Raw genomic sequence first — 21,454 nt, 5'->3', positions numbered from 1 at the left:
CTCATCTGTCCTTCCCACAGTCTGAGACGCAGCTAAAATGAATGACCTGCCCGTGGGGTCCGTTTCTCTGTGTGTCCAAGCTTTCTTCTTCCTCTCATCTGTTCTCACAGGCTGAGCTCTCTGTCTACGACAGCGGTTCTCAAACTGTAGGGGCATGACCCCTTTGGGCAAACCTCCAAAAGCATTTATGTTCTAATTCACAACATTTGCAAAACTACAGTTTTGAAGTAGCAAAACTAATTTGAAGTAGCAAAAATAATTTTATGGTGTGTGTGGGGGATAATTTTATAGCACTGAGGGCAGGGCAATCACCACAGCATGAACTGTACTGAAGGGTCACAGTACTAGGACGGTGGGGAACAACTGCTCAAGGCACTTTCAACCATCCAGTAAGGAAGCTGAGGGGGATTTGTCACTATTGAGCAGAGTTTGGTCAGAGCCACTGAGAACCGAGTCTCAATTTTATTTAACTTTAGTTCATAAAAATTTAAATATGTCAGTGGTGCATGGCTACCATATCAGAGAGCAGGTGAATGAACCACCAGAACCAAACATCAAGGCCCTAAACTGAACTCAAAGTTCCAGAAGGCAGTTATTTGGGGATTGCAAGAGAAAGGCAGATGACTGTGACCCCAGACACCCTCTGGTTACGAAAGGAGGCAGCAGAGCACACTCTCAAAAACAACCGTCTAAGGAGAGCTGCTAACTTCCCCATTCTGCCCCTAATAAAGCTCTCTTCTGTAAAAGGAACTTTTATTGTCCTGGTTCAACTGTCATCTCCGAGGCTTACTGCCTCCTTCTGCTAACCTAGGCCTAGTCCTGGAAGTTTCTAGCCTCTGTACAATCTAAGGCCTAGAATGTTTTCAGCCTCTGAGACTTACTGCTTAATAAGCTCACCCTTACTTGTTCTTTCTGAGCTCTGGCCTGGCTGGTTCAACTCGACTGTTCTGCCTCAAACTCTTCTCCCAGCTGACTTACTTAACTTGGCTTCTCTCTCAGCCCCGAATTGCTCTGCTTGGCCTCCGACTAACTCAGTGATCTGCTCAGTCTGGCTTCTTCTCATTTTCTGGCTCATTCCATCTTCACTCTTCCCCTTCCCTGTCCTTGGCTACAAAAAACCCTAGCCCGAGGCTTGCAATCTACACTCTCCTGAATTCTGGTCATTGAGTGACATGTGCTGCTCATGGTGTGGCCAGACTAGTGGCGCCACCTCGCTGGCATTAAATCAGGCCTGCTCTAGCTGTTCGAAGTCACCTAAAGTCTCATCTTTTATTTCTTCCTACAAGCTTAATTCTTACTACTTACCCTAGCAGAGACCTAGCGTGTAGTTGGCCCTGTGTTTTTCTACCCTAATGCCCAACGACTAAGAGCATCTGAGGGACAACTTTGTCCTTGAAACCCAGTCTTACCTTTCTTTCCTTCTTCAAAATCCACAGCATGTGCTGGAACTTTACCATGGCCCTAACATGTTATGATTTAAAGGTGACCGTCATCCAGAGTCACATGGTAATAGTATTTGAAAGCCAGGCTTTTAGGAGGTGCTGTGGTTCAAATAGGAATGTCTCCCCCAAGGCCCACGTGTCTGAATTCTCTATGGTAGCGCTGTCTTAGGAGGCTGTGGAATCGCTGGGGCGCGTGGCCTGGCCAGCACACGCGGTCACAGGGTGTGCCTTATGGTTCTTGTCTGAGCTCTCTGCTGTCTGATCCACCCGTGTGAGGAGCATCCGCCGCACTTTCTGGCTAGTGTGAACTCATCCCCACTATGACAGACTAACCATGAACCAGAATGAATCCCTTCTCCTTTAAGTTGCTTCTGCTAAGAATTTTTGCCACATCAACACAAAAGCAACTGATACAGGAGACAAGATTAGATAAGGTCTCTCTGCTCTTGTCCTTCCCAGCCTCTAGAACCACCATTAGGCACCTTGTGCCCAAGGTGCCTGCCCAGGTTCCAGAAAGGCTAGAGACTAAGACCAGTCATTTTCACCGCACTGTTCACACATCCTTGCTGGGGGAAACCAGTCCATATAGGTCCAATGGGAGAGCAGCACCTGTTTCTCCCAAACCCTCTCCTGTACACTTATCTTTGTTGATTCTAGTTTCACATTATAATAATAAGTTGCAGCCACAAGGAAAATGACTCTTCCAAGTTCTGTGCATCCATGTGGAACAGTAGTTCTCAACCTGTGGCTCATGACCCCTTCGAAGGTTGAATGAGCCTTTTCTCAGGGGTTGCATATCGGATATTTACATTACAATTGATAACAGTAGCAAAATTACAGTTATGACGTAGTAATAAGAACAACTTTATGGTTGCAGGGGTCACCACAACATGAAGAGCTGTATCAAGGGGTCGCAGCCCTAGTTAGGTTGAAAACCATTATTCTAGAGAATTCTTAAATCTCAGGATAGCCTCAGAAGCTTACTGATCTTGCAGCCACCCAAGGTCACCCGTGTCACAGTGGAACCGGACTAGGGACTAGCCTGGCTGAGACGGCCCTGTGAGTCCCGCTCTGTCCCACAGCCTCAGAGCATAAGGAAGTAGAGGAAATGGAGTGGGGGGGGGGGTGAAGAGATGTGAGCGCCAATGACGTGGAGGGAGTGAGAGGACCAGGTAGCTGCAGCAGGCCCCTCCCTGGCTTAGAGTTCATGGAGGCTCTGTCCTCAGCATCAGTTCCTGCCCTAGAGTCACGTGCTGGAGGGCATGTTCTACAGGCCAGCATTTACTTAATTTGAAGCAAGGTTTTGTCCTTTGCGGATCTAGATACCTAGGCCCTTACAGTGGGCTGGTGAGGACAGTGAGAAAGAGGGCAAAGTGGTGTCCCTCCTTAGCAAGGAGGCGTTCCTTACTGCTCCTCAAAATCAAATAAACGAAACCCTAAAACCTTCAGGCTCCAGAAGCTTTGGCTTAAGGGAAGAATCACGTCATTTATACCACCCAAAATTCTGATAGAGATTTCCTTAAATTTTCTAGTACTCTCCTAACATAACTTAGTGTCAGCTAAACACGTCAGACTACCTTAATGCCTATTTAGCTGCAGTAGAAGTAAGGGGAAAGTCACCCTAGGGTGTAGGGCCCTTCTGGGTGCAGGGCATAGGATCCCTGGGGTGGCCAATGGACCTGAACACAGACATGATGATAATGGTGGTGATCAAGGACACTGTTTTCCTGAGGAGGAAGGGGAGGGACCTGAAACAGGAAGTGGGGTGGGCATCTGACTAGATTTCCACTGCAGACTCAGGCCCCCTTCTCTCCAGGCCCACACTGTGCTTTTCCTCAATATTCTCAGGCCTCAGTTCCTTCCATAAGGGTGTCTCACAGGGGAGAAACACCGAGCCGGCTTCATGAGAGTCTCACAGGAGCGTGGAAATGCTCTTTTAGACAGACCCTGAACAAAACCACCAGGAAACAGAATGGGTCTGTGGGTGAGTGAGGCGGGGTGGGTGGGGATGGGAGAGCAGAAATACATTGTGTGTGTAGAACAAGTGTAGCTTAAAGAAGCTCCACGAAGGGAAAGACTACTTGTTCATGCCCACAGTTCCAGGCGCTTGGTGGGGGCTCGGTGATTAATGAATGATTGACTAAATAGGGAAATGAGTAATTTATAAAATCTTGTCAGTTACCAGTTTTGTGTAGACCAAATCACTTCTCCTCTCAGTTCTGAGAGTTGTTTGTTTGTTTGTTTGTTTCCTTGCCATATAGGCACTTAATTCAACTGAAAAAATTCACAGCGTTTTGCATCCAGTTTCTTACCCAGAATGTCCCTTAGTTTGTCCCTCATTTTCTTCCTTCCCATACTGAGCATCTCAGGGCATCTGGGAGGCATGTGAGTCTTTTATTAAGTGGGTATGAGGGGAATTCTTGTGAACAAGTTCACAAACGACAAAAGACAGCACTGTTCGGAGAAGTCAAAGGTGTGATGTAGGCAGAATGAGCTAGGAAAAGACCCATGAAGATGGGGTGAGGGCAGCTGCAGGTCCCTGGGCTCCCCCAAGCCAGGAAGAGCTGCTTGGCCTGGTGTAGGAAGGGTGGTCATTAGGCCCAGGTGTCCACCAAGGACTGTCCATGCCCTTTCCTGGACACAGCCTGGGAATCCCTAGGAAAACACTGACCAATAAATCAGGTTGAAAACTATATAGAAGGCTGGAAATATCAACCTGGAGTATTTGTCAATGGCATGGGTGTTCTGGAAGATGTAGAGCCCCATCTGGCCTTTGAGAAGGCCTTTCTTCCTGGAGGCTGTCAATTCACTATTGAGGGCCAAATGAACCACTATTTTGTCTTGCCTTTCTTCTTCTGGCAGAATATGGCTTCTTGGGTAGCCAGCCAGGCTGTTGGCCTCGGACTCACTGTAGCTTCCATCCAACATCATGGTCCTTGAGTGCAGCATTCCACACATGCATGGAAACTACAGGCAGCGAACAGAAACGGGCTCAGTTAGAACTTGAAGAAGGGAAAGGGAGCTGACCTAGTTACCCAGAGACATAGATCTAAGGACCTCAGAGAGCCCGAGTACAGTAATTCTTTACTCTCCCTGCATGTTAGGACCACTCTCACACCCACTCCAGGCTAGCTTTAAACTTGGAAATCATTCCGCTATTGTGTAGCAGTTTCCTCACAACTGAAACATGGCATCCGGCAGGGCCGCTTATAAAGACAAGAAGCAAACAATTCAAAACAGCTTCAGGAAGTTCCTGAAACGAACCAGATTCATCAATGAACCAGATTCATCAGCCACGCCCCCTTCCCGGAATTATAAGGGCAGTGAAGTCTCTGCCAAGACTGACAAAAATCCAGCTCCAAGAGAGAAACAGAGACCAGGGAAGTGCCTGGGGGAAAAAAAAAAAAAAAAAAAAAAAAAAAGGCCAGCCAGGTTGCCCATGAGAGGCTCAGACTAACAGAACCACCTGGAAAGGATACTCTCCAACCTGCTGGGCTGCCTGTGGGCAGTGTGGTGCAGTAGAGCTGTCACCCATGGGTGGGCTTTAGTGATACAGCTGTCTTTGAGTCATTTCTGCTCCTCACCCATTTCTATTCTCACCCATATTCCTGTAAGTGACCCCAGTAAAACATTGGTTCAGCAAGTTGGACTTTTGTGGTACCCATTCTTTGGTCTATTATGGGCTACCTATCTGGGGTGAGTAGATGGTGTGTGTGTGTGTGTGTGTGTGTGTGTGTGTGTGTGTGTGTGTGTTGTGTCTTCCCAGGAAAAGTCGGTTACAAAACAGCTGTACAGCCAGAATTGAGAGCCACTGATCCAGCCCAGTTTCAGAGGTAAAACCTGAGATTCAAATCCCTGAAGCCAGGGTTTATTTTATTTTATTTATTTTGTTTGACACAGGAGCTTGATCTCTGCAACCCAGGCTTGCCTAAAACTCCCACATTTCCTCTTCCTAACTCATGAGTGCCTAAGCCAGGAATTGAAGTCTATGCATTCTATTTCTAGTGCTGGAGATCTGCCTCAGTGTTCCTGAATCAAGGGAAAAGGACAAAAGATGAAGAAAGGCTGGGAATGTCCTTCAGCAGTAGAGACTTACCTGGCGTGTGCAAGGCTCTCTCGGTTGTTCTGTCCTCAACTTTGAAAAAAAAAAAAACCTTAAACAGTGAGTGTCTTTCCTTCCTTCCTTCCTTCCTTCCTATTTGTTTTTTGTTTTGTTTTGTTTTTAGACAGGGTTTTTCTGTGTAGCCTTGGCTGTCCTGGGCTGCTTTGTAGAACAGGCTGGCCTCAAATTCACAGAGATCTGCCTGCCTCTGCCTCCCTGAGTGCTGGGATTACAGGTGTGAGCTACCACACCAAGTAAGTGTCCTTATTTCAAAGTTGCATTTATGTAAGAGTTAGGGGTCATAAGTGGGCACAATAGCACATGCATGTCACTCTAGCATTCCGGAAACAGGCAGAAAGATCACAAGTCTGAGCCAACCTGGGCTACTTGTGAGAGACCCTGTCTCTTAACAAATATGTAAATAAATAAATAAATAATAAAAGAGTTGGGCCGGGAGTGGTGGTGCACATCTTTAATCCCAGCACTTGGAAGGCAGAGGCAGATGGATCACTGTGAGTTTGAGGCCAGCCTGGTCTACAAAGCGAGTCCAGAACAGCCAAGGCTACACAGAGAAACCCTGTCTCAGAAAAACAAAAACAAAAACAAAAGAAAACAAAAAGACTTGGGGTTTATGGTGTCTATAGTACATTTTAAGATAACTGCATCAGCAGAAGGCTGAAAAGCTCAGTTCATTGCTGGAGGGAGGATGGCAGGAAGACAGAGTAGCTCTCCTGCTGTAGCTATACAGAATTAGATGAAGGCTTTTGTTTTTCTTGTTTGTTTGTTTGGATTTTTGTTTGTTTTGTTTTGTTTTGTTTTTCGAGATAAGGATTCTCTGTGTAGCCCTGCCTATTATTTCTTAAGATAGAAAACTGAAGGATTATCAAACACAAGTAATTAACAGGGGGCAGAGAGTTGGCTCAGTGGTCAAGAGCCCTTGCTATGTTTGCAGAAGACCAAGGTTCAATTTCCAGCACCTATATGGTGGCTCACAGTAGATGATAGGTCCATAATTCCAATTCCAGGACATCTGGCACACTCTGATGGCCTCAGGTATCAGGCATGTACATGGTGTACAGTCATACATGGTAGTAAAACACTCAAACACATAAAACCAAATTTTTAAAAACTAAAAGAGAAAGACTATTCAAAACATATTTAAATAGGGGCTAGAATGATAGGTTAGTGGTTAAGAGCAACCTAGTGTATCTGGAGGAAGAGAAAGGCCACTTCTCAGGGTGCCAGGCAAGTGTGAAAGGCTGCTGCTAGAAATCACTACAGGTGGCAGGGTCACATTCTTACTGTGAACACTCCTTCTGTGTCCGTTTTCCTGTACATAAGAAAGGGTGAGGAATGGGGACTGAATCCCTAGTTGGCAGCTATCGGTCAACTTCCTGTGACCCCTCGTACTTAAGCAAAAACACCATCAGTCTAATGGCCAAATCAGTACCCTTGTGCCAGCACAAGCTATTTCATGGAATACTCTGTGGTTGGCTTAAGGACCCTCTCAGGCTTTACTGACAGTTCATCTCTGTCCTATGCGTCAACCACTATTTCCAGTGGCCACACTGGGTTGAAACTGTCACGCTTTCTCCAGACTTAACCCTCATCCCGTGGTAGCCTGCTCACAGGAGCCCATCATCTGGCCCCAGCTCCACTTGCTGAGACTCCACCTCTTGGTACAGACCCAGGTCTCCCCTCACCCCTGCATCCCTGACTCTTCTTCTTCATCCTTTTGCAGCCTGAGTTTCTCCTCCCAGCACACCCCCAACTGTCTCCTAGTGGGGACCAGACCCCCCTAAATTTTTCCTACTGCCCCTCTCAGCCTCTTCTCATAGCTCATCTCCATCCATTTCTGCTGCCCTTCAACCTGCAAAAACACTCTTATCAGTGACCGTACAGCCACCACATTTGCCTAGGATCCAGGAAGGGCAGCAGCAATCACAGAACAAAACATACACCCGACACAGACAAGGCCCAACACCAACACCTAGAATCACCTCAAACACCTTAGCTCCTCCGAACATGAAGCCATGAGCTCGAATAGCCAAGAGAGTATGCCTCCACCCAAATCCAGTAACTTTATCACAGTAGCCCTGAGAAATGCTATATAGGCACAGCACAAGACAAGGACTCCAAGCAGCAATTATGTACATGTTGAAGGGCCGTAGAGAAGACATAAATAGATCCCTTAATGAAGTCTGTGAAAACACAAATAGTCAAGTGAAATATTAACAACAATTCAAGACATGAAGGAAAACCCAAAATGAACTAAAACTGGAAATGAAAATGTAGGATTTCAAATAAAAAACCTCAGTGGTAAGCGTCACCAATAGATTACAAGACAAGGAAGACAGCATCTCAGTTGTTGAAGACAAGGCAGGAGAAATGGGTAGTTTAGTCAAAGAAAACGTTAAATATTTAAAAAATCGAAGCACAAAACACCTAGGAAATCTGAGACAACATGAAAAGACCAAACCTGTGAACAATAGGGATAGAAGACAGAGAAGAAACTTAAAGGCCCAGAAAACATTTTAAATAAAATTATAGAAGAAAAATTTCCTCAACCTGAAGAAAGAGATGCCTAACAAGGTACAAGAAGAGTACAGAACACTAAAGAGTCGAGGCCAGAAAAGAAACTGCCCTCAGCACATGATAAAAAATAAATAAATAAACACAGAGAAAAAAGTTACAAGTTGCAAGGCAAACCCATCAAAATGACAGCTGACTTCTCAGTGGAGACTCTGAAAACCAGAAGAGCTTGGATGTTCTACAAATTCTGAGAGACCACAAGTGCCAGCCCAGAAACTTTCAATCACAGTAAACAGAAAAAACAAAACAAAACAAAACAAACCATTCCATGATAAAACCAAATTTAAGCAATTTCTAAGTACCAATCTAGCTCTATAGAAGGCACTAGAAGAAAAAATTCAGTCTTATGAGGTTAAGTGCACCCAAGAAGACACAAAGAATAAATGATCCCAGAACAATAAATCAAAGGGGTGGACCCACATCCGAATCACAAAATAACAGGAATCAACAAACATTGCTCAGGGATAACTCTCCATACTAACAGACTGAATTCCCCAATAAAAAGACACAGAGTAGATTAGAGAACATGGTCCATTTTCTGTTGCCTCCAAGAAACACACCTCATCATGAAGGACAGGCATCATCTCAGATCAAAAGGGTAGAAAACGTAATTCTCAGCAAATGGACCCAAGAAGCCAGCAAGTGTAGCCATTTTAATATCTGATAAGATAGACTAAACTGAAACTAATCAGAAGAGACAGGGACAGGCACTTCATACTCATCAAAGAAAAACATCCATCAAGGGATATTGCAATTTTCAAGATTTATGCACTAAACACCAAGGCACCCACATTCATAAAATAAAAACACTACTAAAACTTAAATCATGTATTGACCCTCACATACTGATAGTGGGTGACTTCAGTACCCAACTCTTACCAATGAACAAGTCATTTAGATAAAACATAAACAGAGAAATGCTGACGTCAAATAATGTCATAAGTCAAATGGACCTGGCAGGCATCTTCAGAACATTTCACCCACACTCAAAAGAAAAATTCTCTTCTCAGAAGCTGAGGAAACTGCCTCCAAGTTGACAACATACTCGGACACAAAGCAAGTCTCAACAGATAGAAGAAAATTAAAATGGCACCCACCTCTCATCCCATCTGGCAGCCATGCTTAAAGCTGGACACCAACAAGAAACTACTGCTGAAGGGAAACCGGGTCAAGACATAAATCAAGATGAAAATTTAAAACATTTTAGGATTGAATGAAAATTAATACATCCAAACTTATAGAGCACAGCGAAGGCAGCTCTAAGGGCAAGTTCATAGCACTAAGTGCCTACATTTTTTTTTAAATGGAGAAATCTCATATTAGTAACCTAACAGCACACCTAAAGCTTTAGGAGGAGAAGAAATCACACTTAAAAGGAGGAGAAGGCAAGAAATAACCAAACCGAGCTGAAAACAATGAAATAGAAACAAACAAATAATAAAAAGAATCAAGGAAACAAAGAGTTGGAACTCGGAAAAAAAATCAAAATGTCTGATCTAGGAAACTAAGGAGGGCTGAGCCTGGTTAGTACTTGGATGGGAGAAAAACCAGTAAGACTGACAAACACTTAAGAAAATTAATTAAAAGACTCACAGAGCAGATCCAAATTAATAAAATTAGATATGAAAAGGGGACATTATAACAGATACAAATACAGAGAATCATGACATACTTTAAAAATCTGTACTCCATCTAATTGGAAAACCTAGAATAAATAAATGAATTTCTTTTTTGTTATTGTTGTTGTTGTTTTGTTGTTGTTTGTTTGTTTGTTTGTTTGTTTTTGAGACAGGGTCTCTCTGTGTAGCCTTGGCTGTCCTGGACTAACTTTGTAGACCAGGATGGCCTTGAACTCACAGCAATCCATCTGCCTCTGCCTCCTGAGTGCTGAGATTAAAGGCGTGCACCACCACCCCTGGCAAACATTTATTTGTTTATTAAGTATACAGTGTTTTGCCTGCATATACACCGGCACACCAGGAGAGGGCACCAGATCTCATTATAGATGGTTGTGATCCACCATGTGGTTTCTGGGAATTGAACTCAGGACCTTTGGAAGGACAGGCAGTGTTTTTAACCTCTGAACCATCTCTCCAGTGCCCTCCCCCAATTCTTTTTATAAGGTCACTACTACCCTGGTACCAAAACCACACAAAGACCCAATCCTCCTCCCCCCCCCCAAAAAAAAAGAAGAGAAAAAGAAAAAATAAAAGAAAGAATGGAAAAGAAAATTATAAGCCAATAATTTCTCTTATGAATATAGATGAAAATACTCAATAAAATACTTGCAAACTGAATCTAAGAACACATCAAAAACGATTATCCACCATGATCAAGTTGGCTTCATCCCAGAGATGCAGGGATGGTACAACATATGTAAATCAATAAATGCAATCCCCCACATAAGCCAACTAAAAGATAAGAACCATATGATTACAAAAAGCCTTTGACAAAAATACAGCATCCCTTCATGATAAAAGATTAGGGACAAGGGACAACCTCAACATAATAAAGGCAATTTACAGTAAACTCATAGCGAAAATCAAACTAAACAGAAACTCAACACATTTTCACTAAAATAAAAAACAAGACGAGGTTGTCCATTGTCTATACCTATTCAATAAAAGTGCACACTGGGGAAAAGACAGCATCTTCAGCAAATGGAACTGGTTAAACAGCATGGCCACCTGTAGAAGGATGCAAATAGAGCCATACCGATCACCTTGCACAAAACTCTAAAGGGATCAAGGCCTCAGGACAGACCTTGTACCCTGAATCTGATAGAAGAGCAAGTGAGAATGGCTCGAACTCGTTGGCACAGGAAAGGACTTTCTGACCAGGACACCAATAGGGCAGGCACTAAGAACAGTTACATGGAACCGCATGAAACAGAAAAGCTTCTGTACGGCAAAGGACACCACCATCCAGGCGAAGCACCAGGCAATAGAATGGGGAACGATCTTTACCAAATATGTATCTGATAGAAGGTTAATATCTAGAATATATTTTAAAATTAAAAGAAAACAAAACCCTGAACGTCAAATAAGCCAAAATTTAAAGTGAGGTACAGAATTAAGCAGAGGGTTAATCAAAAGAAGAAACACAAATGACTGAGAAACACTTAAAGAAATGTTCAACATCCTTAGCCATCAGGGAAATGCACGTTAAAAGTACTTTGAGATCTCATTTTACCTCAGAGGGGCTAAGTCAGGAAGGCTAAGATCAACTGAACAAATGACAGGAGCTGGAGGGAGAGCTCAGCAGTTGAACATCTGTGTTAGTGAGGAAGCTGGGAGTGACGAACAGGTTACCCACGGCTGGTGGGAGTGCACCTTGAACAGGCACTGTGGAAACCAGTGTGGTAGCTCCTCGGGAAGCTGGAAATAGATCTACGTAGAGACCCAGCTAAACCACTCTTGGCCATATACCCCAACGACTCTACACCCTACCGTAGAGACACTGGTCATCCGTGCTCACTGTGCTCCGCCCATAACAGCCAGACATCGGAAACAGCCTAGGTGTCCATCAACTGATAAATTTGATCATGGAAACGTGCCACATCTACTGCATGGACTATTACTCAGCAGTTAAGAAAAATGGAGTTATGAAAACTGCAGGTAAATTGATGGATCTAAAAAAATTTTCCTCCTGAGTGAGGTAAGACAAATACTGTGTGTTTTCTCTTATAATGTGGATGTAGCTTTTAAGCCTTCAATATGCAGGCCACAATCTGAATAACCATAGAGGTTAGGTACCTGGTAAGAGACTGGCAGGGATGAGAGAATTTCCCAAGGAAGGGAAAATGGAACACATTTTTATGGAGAGACAAGGAGGAAACTGGGGTAAGATGAAGTAGGGAGAGGGATAGGAGAAAAGAGAAAAGGAGGGAATGGAGGAAGGGACAACTAACACTAATTGCCACTTGAAAAATCAAATGAGGCCGGTTGTGGTGGCGTACGCCTTTAATCCCAGCACTCGGGAGGCAAAGGCAGGCAGTTCGCTGTGAGTTCGAGGCCAGCCTGGTCTACAAAGCAAGTCCAGGACAGCCAAGGCTACACAGAGAAACCCTGTCTTGAAAAACCAAAAAAAAAAAAAAAAAGAAAGAAAGAAAGAAAGAAAAATCAAATGGAAAACTGTATTACTATATATATACTATATATACATATGTCTGTCTGTCTGTATGTATGTATGTATATGTACGTATGTATGTATGAAGTCACCAAATAATAAGGGAAACTTATGCCACCAAATAAAAGCAGTACCAGGCACGGGTCACTGGACAAAGGGGCCCCTTGAAACCCCAAACTTCAAAGGCTATTGCCAAGGCTATTGGTTACTTCCCACAACTGGATGGTAAGGCCCCATTGCTGAAGATAACAGTGACATATCTCACTGAAAACGGAGAGTCTTGCTGATGCCTAACTAGAAGTTTCATTCCCACTGACAAGCATCCATGTTATCGGGAAGTGCTCTGCATGCTACCAGAGAAGAAAGGTAATCATCAACCCAGCTACAAACGCTGTGACCTGAAATAATGACTGCCTGCAAGATAGACTGGTGCAATAGTGGCACGGTAGTTCCGGAAATATCCATGCACTTTCCGACTGAATGGACTTAGGGCCCACTCTATGGCCATACCTGGTACTGTTCAAGTGTCTGGAAACCTGAGACTAGAAACGCCTGGTTAAAACCAAACACTATTATCCTACTAAAAGAATATGAGGGGGAGGGAAAAAAGAACATGAGATAATAATCAACACAAAGACTCACAGCTGGACAGTGGACAGAGCGAGAAACTTCAGAACGTTCAGTCTGAAACGGGATGCCTTCACCAAACCCCTCCCCTCAGGGCTCAGGGAGCTAGCTATGTGGGAGCTATGTGGAAGAGAGGAGGGGAAACTGTAAAGGCCAGAGGTGATGGATGACTCTCAGGAAGCAGTGTCTTCCACACAGAAAAGGACTGACGCACACATGAACTCACAGAGACTGCTGCAGTGTGTTCAAGACAGTTCAAGGCAGATGGGGTCCCCGCACTGAGAGAGGGAAGTGGACACAGGCTCCCAATCCTACCCAAGGAGCCCTCTGTAATTGATACCCACTTGCAAAGAAGTAATTGGTTTTGTCTCATTTTGCTTTGTTTGGGCTTTTGTTTTTTGTCTTTTGTTTGTTTCGTTTTGGTTTTGTTTTTATTTTTTTGTTTTTTTACTTTTTTGTTGTTGTTGTTTTGGTTTGGTTTTTTATTGTTTTTTTATGTGTTTTTTGTCTTTGTTTATTTATTTTTGGTCTTCTTGGGCTTTGTTTATTTATTATGGTTTCAGGTCAGGGCTGTTTCTTGGGTTTTGTTTTTGTTTTAAGAGGGAGAAAAGGAATGAAAAAGTTGAGTTAGTTAGGAGGTGGAGGGGATCTAGGAGGGATTGGGGAAGGCGAAACCATCATCAAACTATATTGTATGAGAAAGGAACAGTTGCGGATCTAAGGGTTGGAGCTCGGGGTGGTGGCACCCGCTGTGGCTCCTGCCTGCTTGTTGCTTGCTTGCTAGTCGTCAAACGCTGAGGGGAGCAAAAGCTACCATAGAGCAGCACTTAAAGATCTTTCCTACCCACAGCTTCTGTCTGAGTAGGGCAAGATGAAAACTGCTCACACTTTGGCAGGCTCTCCCACAGGTACTGGCCCCTCCTAACTGTCCCTACTCTCTCAGCCAGACGCTAGGCGCAGGTTACAAGAGGAAAGGAGTGGCGTCTCCTAACCTTCTCCCGTAGCTTCCGTCCCTTCCGCTCCTGCACTGTGGTCAGGTAGTTGACAGCCGCATACTCCAGCACCGAGAGGAACACAAACACGAAGCTGACCCAGAGGTAGATGTCCACGGCCCGGATGTAGGACACTCGGGGCATGGAGGCGTTCACGCCCGTGATGATGGTGGACATCGTCAGCACCGTCATGATGCCTGTAAAACCATCCTGATTCAGCTGCTGACCCACTAGTGTGCCCACACCTCACGGTGTCTCTTAAATAGGCTTCACTCCCTAAACAGTCAGGCCTTCCCTAACTCACCCCTTCCAGAATGTCACCCCAAGAGCCAGCTGCCTGTTTTCAGTCACCTTGGGAGTCTGAGTTCCTGTGATGTGACTGACAAGATCATGCCTCACAAGGGACCACTTATGGTGTGGGATTAAAAACAGTAGCTCAACCGGGCGTGGTGGCGCACGCCTTTAATCCCAGCACTCGGGAGGCAGAGGCAGGCGGATCGCTGTGAGTTCAAGACCAGCCTGGTCTACAAAGTGAGTCCAGGATGGCCAAGGCTACACAGAGAAACCCTGTCTCGAAAAACCAAAAAAAAAAAAAAAAAAAAAAAAAAACAGTAGCTCAAGGGCACCTCTAAAGGAGTAAGCACTGTCCCCTTGCCTCGGCCACATTTATGCGCTCTGTCCAGTTGTCCTCCTCTGTGGCTTGCCTGAGACGTCCTCCCATTTCTCAGGCTCCACCTGGCTTTGTCCAAATTGCAATGCTGGAATGTACATTCTCACCCTGGGATTCAGGGTCTGGCCAAAGGAACGCAGCCCTCACTCCAGGAACCACACGTTAGCACCTGCTTCTGGCCGCAGCTGTACTAGCCAGCAGGGTTTTAGAATTCACAGGATAACCTTTTGGCTTCTGCCACAATCATTATTGGCTGTACCTTTGTGAGTTGATGCAGTCTGAGGGGTACAGTGTTAGTTCCCCAGGCTTTCACAATGTGGTACCTCAGATCTCATGTGGACAGAGTAGGCAAGAGGCAGCAAAGCCCTCTTTTGATTCACAAGGCCCTCAGCTAAGACTTCTAAAGACTTACTTTATTATTTTCTTTAAAAACAAAACAAAACAAAACAAAAAGTATCTCTATGTAGCCCCAGTTAGGTTTAAACTTCCAGTCCTCCAGCCCTCCCTGAGTGCTGGGATTACACTTAGTGAGCCACCACGCCCAGCCCATGACTTTAATTCTCCATTACCTAGTGGTCATCTGAAAAATAAAATGAACCAAAAGCATCCTACCACACCTTATCAAATACTTTTACCCAGTGAAACTCTGGCCGGCACAGCTCTGTGGTCGATCCAGAAGGACACCCAGGACAGCATGACCATCAGGGTGGCAGGGAAGTAGGTCTGGAGCAAGAAGAAGAAGATGTGGCGATGCAACGTGAAGTTGATGTACAGACGGTTGTACCAGCCTGGGGGACACAGGAAGGAGGAATGAGTTCCCATCAGAGCATCCCTGATACTTCTCAACCACCACAGAAAGCAGAAACTTGGGCCAGGCGGTGGTGGCGCATGCCTTCAATCCCAGCACTTGGGAGGCAGAGGCAGGTGGATCCCCATGAGTTCAAAAGGCCAGCCTGGTCTAACAAAGTAAGTCCAGGGTCAGTAGGCTTGACACAAAGCCTTGCCTCCTCTCTGCTATGCCCACCTTGCCTATATCTAGTACACTCTCTAACGGAGTATGATCTAACTTTTCACAGCAATTTGGGGGCAAAGCAGAAGGAAATATACAGATTTAGTTGTTGGTTTTGGTATTTGCTTTTTGCAGACTACGGCTGTGTTGCCTGAGTGGCTGGCTACTCGGGAGCTTAAGGAGTTAGAGTGGCTCTCTCTTGTTGAGGTCAGTATTGCTGGGGCAGGAGCCAGAAGAGCTGGGCTCTCCTTCTGGTCCCCTTATTCACTGAGTTGGCCGCTCACTCAAGCACACCTCATCCCACGTTTGCTTAGTCTTATCAGCTCTATTTCCCGCCTGCCCCACCCCCCACCCTGCGCTCCAAATGGCACCCACAAAGGGAATCACACTGCTCATTAGGGTTGTAGAGGGTCTCCTCAAAAAGACTGGGAGCTGCCTCTGTTCTAGGAAGGACTGTTTCATCATCCTCACTTCTAGTCAAGAAAAGCAGGGCCAGGCAGGGTGGCGCTCACCTTTAATCCCAGAACTTGGGAGGCAGAGGCAGGTGGAACACTGTGAGTTCAAGGCCAGCTTGGTCTACAAAGTAAGTCTACACAGGGAAACCCTGTCTCAAACAAATAAACAAACAAACAAACAAAAAACAGGAAGCTGTGTTGCAAACACTGGGGCAGAGAAAAGAGCCATGAACATGTGCACAGTGTGTAACTCCTGTGTGAGACCACCACTCCCATGGTATGTGTTCAGGTCATAGTGAATGGTGGAACGGAAGATGCATTTGAATCTGAGCTCTAAGGAGGCTTGAGTGGGAAAGGGAATTGTCAAGTGCACGTTACAGCACAGAGGCCAGAACCAACATGGCCTTGACCGCTTCATCCTTAACTCTCAGTTTCCTGATCTGAAATCAAAGAATAGTAATATCTAAACCTTGGATTTGTAGGGTAGCAATTATTTAATGTATACATTAATGTATACAGTCATAGGGGAGGGGAGTAAGGGGAAAATGGGAGGGAGGGAGGAATGGGAGGATACAAGGGATGGGATAACAATTGAGATGTAATATGAATAAATTAATAAAATATATTTTTTTTAAAAAGAATGGATAAGAGGGCGGGAGAGATGACTTGGTGGTGAAGAACACTGGCTGCTTGTCCAGAGTCACCTATATGGTGACGTACAGCCATCCATAACTCCAGTTTCTGACATCTGATGATGGTACCAGGCTCACGTGTAGCACCTATACATACATGCAGGCAAAAACACTCATCTACATAAAAATAAAATAAATCTTAAAGCTAAGCAAGACAACAACTACAGAGAATAGATAAGAAAGTCGCGTGTGCACATGAGCTAAAGGGAAGAGAGGAAGATGGGCACACTGGGCGTGTGTTGAAGCAGGCCTGTGGCTGGCCTGAAGGCAGCAGAGCACCGCGTGGGCCTGTGCTCCTCCAGTGTTTGGTGCCATGAGAATAGTGTGAGGGGCCAGGTGAGCAGCTAGGACAGCATGCAGGATCAGGAAGGCACACAAAAGCTTTCCATGGAAGGGCTTGGGCATCTCGGCTCTCTCTCTCTCGGACAAGGGGCGATGAAGTAAAAGTCCCTTCCATTGGCCCCCGGAGCCTGCAGAAGGACTGTTGAATTATATTTCAAATGGAAGTCTTAGTTCCTGCTGCCAGCAAGTATGACCTTAGTTAGAGACAGGGTCTTTGCAGATGTAATCAAGACAAAGTAAGGACACACTGGATTATAATAGACCCCCAACACAGTGACTGGTGTCCCTACAGAAGAGGGAAAGTTAGACATGAGCAAACAGGGAAGACACCAAGTAAGGGCCCAGGAGAACAACATATAGTGACAGGAGGGTGGTATAGCACAGCTGCAGGACAGGGTGTCAAGCTTAGCAGGCAAACAGCAGAGGCCTGGAAGGGAGGTTCTGCCTTCCATTCCGCAGAGGGCCAGTCCATCACCCTCAGACCTCTGGCCTCACAAACTGACAGAAGAAATCTCAATTGTTTTAAATACCCAGTCTGAAGAGCTTCGTTAGGGTCACCTTAAAAATCTAACTGAGGGGCTTAAGGTAAGACTAGACAAAGATTGATAAATGGATCACTTCAAATGTTCAAACATGGCCCAGGATCCAAGAGGTTAAACTGAGTACTGAAAAATGAGAGTATGTCAGTGGTAGAACATGGACTGAGCATGTACAAGACCGTGGGCTCGCCTCCAGCATGCACATACACACGCACACATTCCCTCTCTCTCTCTCTCTCTCTCTCTCTCTCTCTCTCTCTCTCTCTCTCTCTCTCTCTCTCTCTCTCACACACACACACACACACACACACACACACACACACACACACTAGCTGTGAAGTAGAACACAAGACTGCCTGCAGACCATAATCCCACTCTTGTGAGTCAGACAGTTGTCTGGAGGCTGTCCCCCCTGGGTGTGGGATCTCAGAAGATAGCAGTTGACTCTATCATCTGCTTTTCAAAAGTGATATTTGGGACTACACCTTATTCGAATAGTCAAAAATATATTTGTTGGAAACGGAAGAGGCTGAGCCTGGAGAATTCAAATGTGTCTCTTCCACATTTGAGTCCGGCTGTGACGGTCATTAGCTACCAGTGCTGCTGTAGAAGGCCAGTCTGGAAGTCGTGTGAAACTTCTGAATCAGAAACTGGGACAAGGAGATCTTCTCGTCTGTTTTCAGGGATTCGTCCCCGTTCCTCCAGTACAGCATCAGATCTTCGTCCGTATACGCATCTTTGGGGAGAGGAAAAGAAGTGAACTTGACCTCTTTACTTCCCTGGCTGTGGGAAGCAATGAGTAAATCCCTGAGCCAGAGAGCACAGTTCTTAACACTGGCAGGCAGTTCTCATCCGCACAATTCCTGCATGGAGCGAGGAGGGGACGGGGAGTAAGGCAAAGACATGCAAGCCGTGCGTGCATACTTACAGCTCTCCAGCTCCAGAGAGCAGGTCTGGGAGTCCAGGGGGAAGTGGCTGAAGTCCATGTTGCACATGGCAGTGACGGTAATCCTGCATGTACAACACAAAGGCGCGAGCTGGCTTGAGAATGGACCATCAGCCGGGGCTCCCAGGACATCACCCATGGTGGCGGCAGCCTGGGTAGGTCACCTTCAGGAGGCGGGCATCGAAGGCATGGAAACTGAGTTTGAGCTTTGGCTTCTGGATCCATGGCAGATCTCCTTTATTGGAATTGCTGGCGCCCAGCTGCTGGCGTGGGGGGTGTTGACTGCTAACTGTCCACACTCGCATCCCTCTCCGCACCCTCCTCGGCTATCAGGGCTGCCTCCCTTAGAGACGCCTGGGAGGTGGGGCCCGTGGCATCCTCCGCCCAAGAAAAGAACGTATCTGGTACTAAAATTAAGTCCTGGTGAACCACTCAGAAACGTAAGGTATAAGGACCCTTGAATCAGCCAAATCCCTTCAGATGCCAACCTGCAATAGCACTTAGCAAACAGCAGCTACTGTTATTAATTTAAATTTTTCATTGCCAAATCAACTAGAATCATAATTAGTCTCTAAGGGATTAAAAAGTCATTGTCCCCCTCAAGTCAAGTGTAAATCTCCAGCAAAGAGGGAGCATCAGACTGACATCAAAAGGTCATGTCACCCCCCCCCATAGACCCTGCTACAGAGACAAGCTCATCAGGGCCAGAGATGACACTGGACAAAGGATTAAGGGCCCTCGGACTATTACCTCATGCTATACAGCACATGGCCATCTGGGAACACTCTCAGCATGATGTTGTCAGTGGTGGCGTCATGAGTGAACGACCTTTTAGAGTGAACAAAGAAGATGTCGGGAACCCAGATCTTCTTCACGAGCCGCCCGTCAAAGGTCATGCTCTTGTTGCTGGTGCTGGGAAAGGCCAGCCTCTCGTCCCTCCAGTAGTGCCGTAGGTACAGGGTCATGGTGAAGTCCTGGGAGCCAGGAAGAAGCCAGAGCAGGGCGGTTACACAGAAAGGCTCAGAGAGCATCCTGCCTGCAACTGACCCACCGTCCTCCACTGCAGAATAGCCTCGATTCTGCCTCCAGACTCAGAGGGACAGCTCTGCGGTCCTGGGCATGGTGGCCAGCGTGATGGCGCGTTGTGGCCGTAGGGAAAACATGGCTCACTTTTGCAACCGAAAACCCAGCCGTGGGGCCACAGTGTGGCCAGAGCCCAGCAGGGTATACTGCTTCCAAAACCCTGGCCTTTCTCACCAGGTCCCTGTGGACAAAGTTTCTTACTATAATAGAAGATAAACTCCAGGGGTCAGTTTGGAAAGGAAGGTGTCATGATCCCCTCTGGTGAATTTTGTAAGAAGAAAAGGGCCTCAAGGTCAGAGGAAGAGTGTTAGACTGGAACAGTATGAAAAATGGAGATCCAAACATGGGGGAGGGGCGCTTCTCCTTAAAGCATGGACAGGAGTTTGAAGAGAGAAGGAAGGGGGAGGGGTGAAGAGGGGGGTGCAGGGGGAGGGAGGCTAGAATGACAGGTGTGGGCGGAGAAGGAGGCTTTCAGATAGCAGTCTCCCCAGCTATCCCCCACTAAAGCCTCAAACCCGTGCTCCGCCCCACCCCCCACCCCACGAACAGAGGAAAGAGTTGACTTTTAATAACCCTTTAAAGGTGTGGGGAGTTTCATATCGCATGCTTTACACAGAATACGTGACGAGGAGCAGAAACTGAGAGCTCAGGCATCCTCAAGCACTGGGCGTCAGCGGAGGGGTCAGGCACAGGAGCCTGGACAGTCAGGTGACCCTCCCACAAAGATGTCTACCCCTGGACTTGTGAGGGCCTTGAGGGCAGAACCGTGTTCTTCACACAGTGAGTTACCGTTCACCACTGAGTTTAATGCCTTGCAAAAACACACGGCGAGAGCTCAATAACTGATTGCTGAGTGAGGGCTGGACGCGGAGCTCAGTGTAGAGCACTCACCTAAATCACGCACACTTGTTACGGTTTCAGCCTGGAGCCTTATCTTGTTTTGTTTTTTAAAAAAAGGTGTCTCCTGCCCTGGGCCCTTCGACCATAAGCCAGAGCTAAGACACAAGTTACAGTGGGAGGCGGGGTAACCTCCCAGAAGACCTTCTTCTGGGAGCAGATGAAGAGAAGAATGGTGGGTAGAGAAGACACTCCAGGAATGAGGGGGGGGGCGGGAGACCCCAAGATTAGGCCCACATGAGTCTATTCCTAGACTAATCTACTTGCCAGTGTGTCAGCACTTGCCACAACTCCTCTTCTATGCCCAAAAAAACAGTAGCTATACAAGAAGAACACTATGATAGGCAGATCTGGGCCCAGGGGTCCCGCTCAAACTATGGCTCCAGCCAAGGACAATACAGGCCGGAAACTTTCAAACTCCTACCCAGATCTAGCCAATGGACAGGGCATTCTCCACAGTTGAGTAGAGAGGGGGGTATGACTTTCTCACGTACTCTGGTGCCTCATATTTGACCACGTCCCCTGGATGGGGAGACCTGGTGGCACTCAGAGGAAGGATAGCAGGCTACCAAGAAGAGACTTGATACCCTATGAGCATATAAAGGTGGAGGAGGTCCCCCTCAGTCACAGTCATAGGGGAGGGGAGTAAGGGGAAAATGGGAGGGAGGGAGGAAAGGGATGGGATAACCATTGAGATGTAATAAAAATAAATTAATAAAATAAAATTTAAAAATTAAAAAAAAAACAATAGCTAATTAGGAATGGGATGGGACCAGCCTCTTTGGTCACACACTGAAGAGCATGCTCTGAGGGACCCCAGGGAGTGGGGTAAGTGCCACATTGCAAATTCTCAGGTCCCAACTGCGTGAGGCCAGCTTGGATGGTCTCTGCCTGCTACTTCATTTTGCTGCAATCCTACTTCCCTACCGGCTGCGGGC

The 21,454-nt window shown here is 46.1% G+C and overlaps 1 protein-coding gene across 1 annotated transcript in view; it reads right to left on the bottom strand.

The window, feature by feature from the left end:
* Positions 1-3,770: 3,770 nt before the first annotated feature.
* Gabrr2 (gamma-aminobutyric acid type A receptor subunit rho2) overlaps positions 3,771-21,454 on the bottom strand; it is a 38,999-nt gene continuing 21,315 nt past the window's right edge. The window contains exons 4-9 of the mRNA XM_051161278.1: positions 19,287-19,510; positions 18,519-18,601; positions 18,186-18,326; positions 15,189-15,341; positions 13,884-14,080; positions 3,771-4,409 (exon numbers count right to left, since the gene is read on the bottom strand). Coding sequence (XP_051017235.1) covers positions 4,098-4,409; positions 13,884-14,080; positions 15,189-15,341; positions 18,186-18,326; positions 18,519-18,601; positions 19,287-19,510 — 1,110 coding nt within the window. The 3' untranslated portion in view covers positions 3,771-4,097. The remainder of the gene's footprint in view (positions 4,410-13,883; positions 14,081-15,188; positions 15,342-18,185; positions 18,327-18,518; positions 18,602-19,286; positions 19,511-21,454) is intronic.

This window comes from Acomys russatus, chromosome 2 (assembly GCF_903995435.1).
Source record: "Acomys russatus chromosome 2, mAcoRus1.1, whole genome shotgun sequence".
Classification (NCBI taxonomy): Eukaryota; Metazoa; Chordata; class Mammalia; order Rodentia; family Muridae; genus Acomys; species Acomys russatus.
Note: the sequence above shows the minus strand (reverse complement) of the source record. Positions and strands in the feature narration are given on the sequence as shown.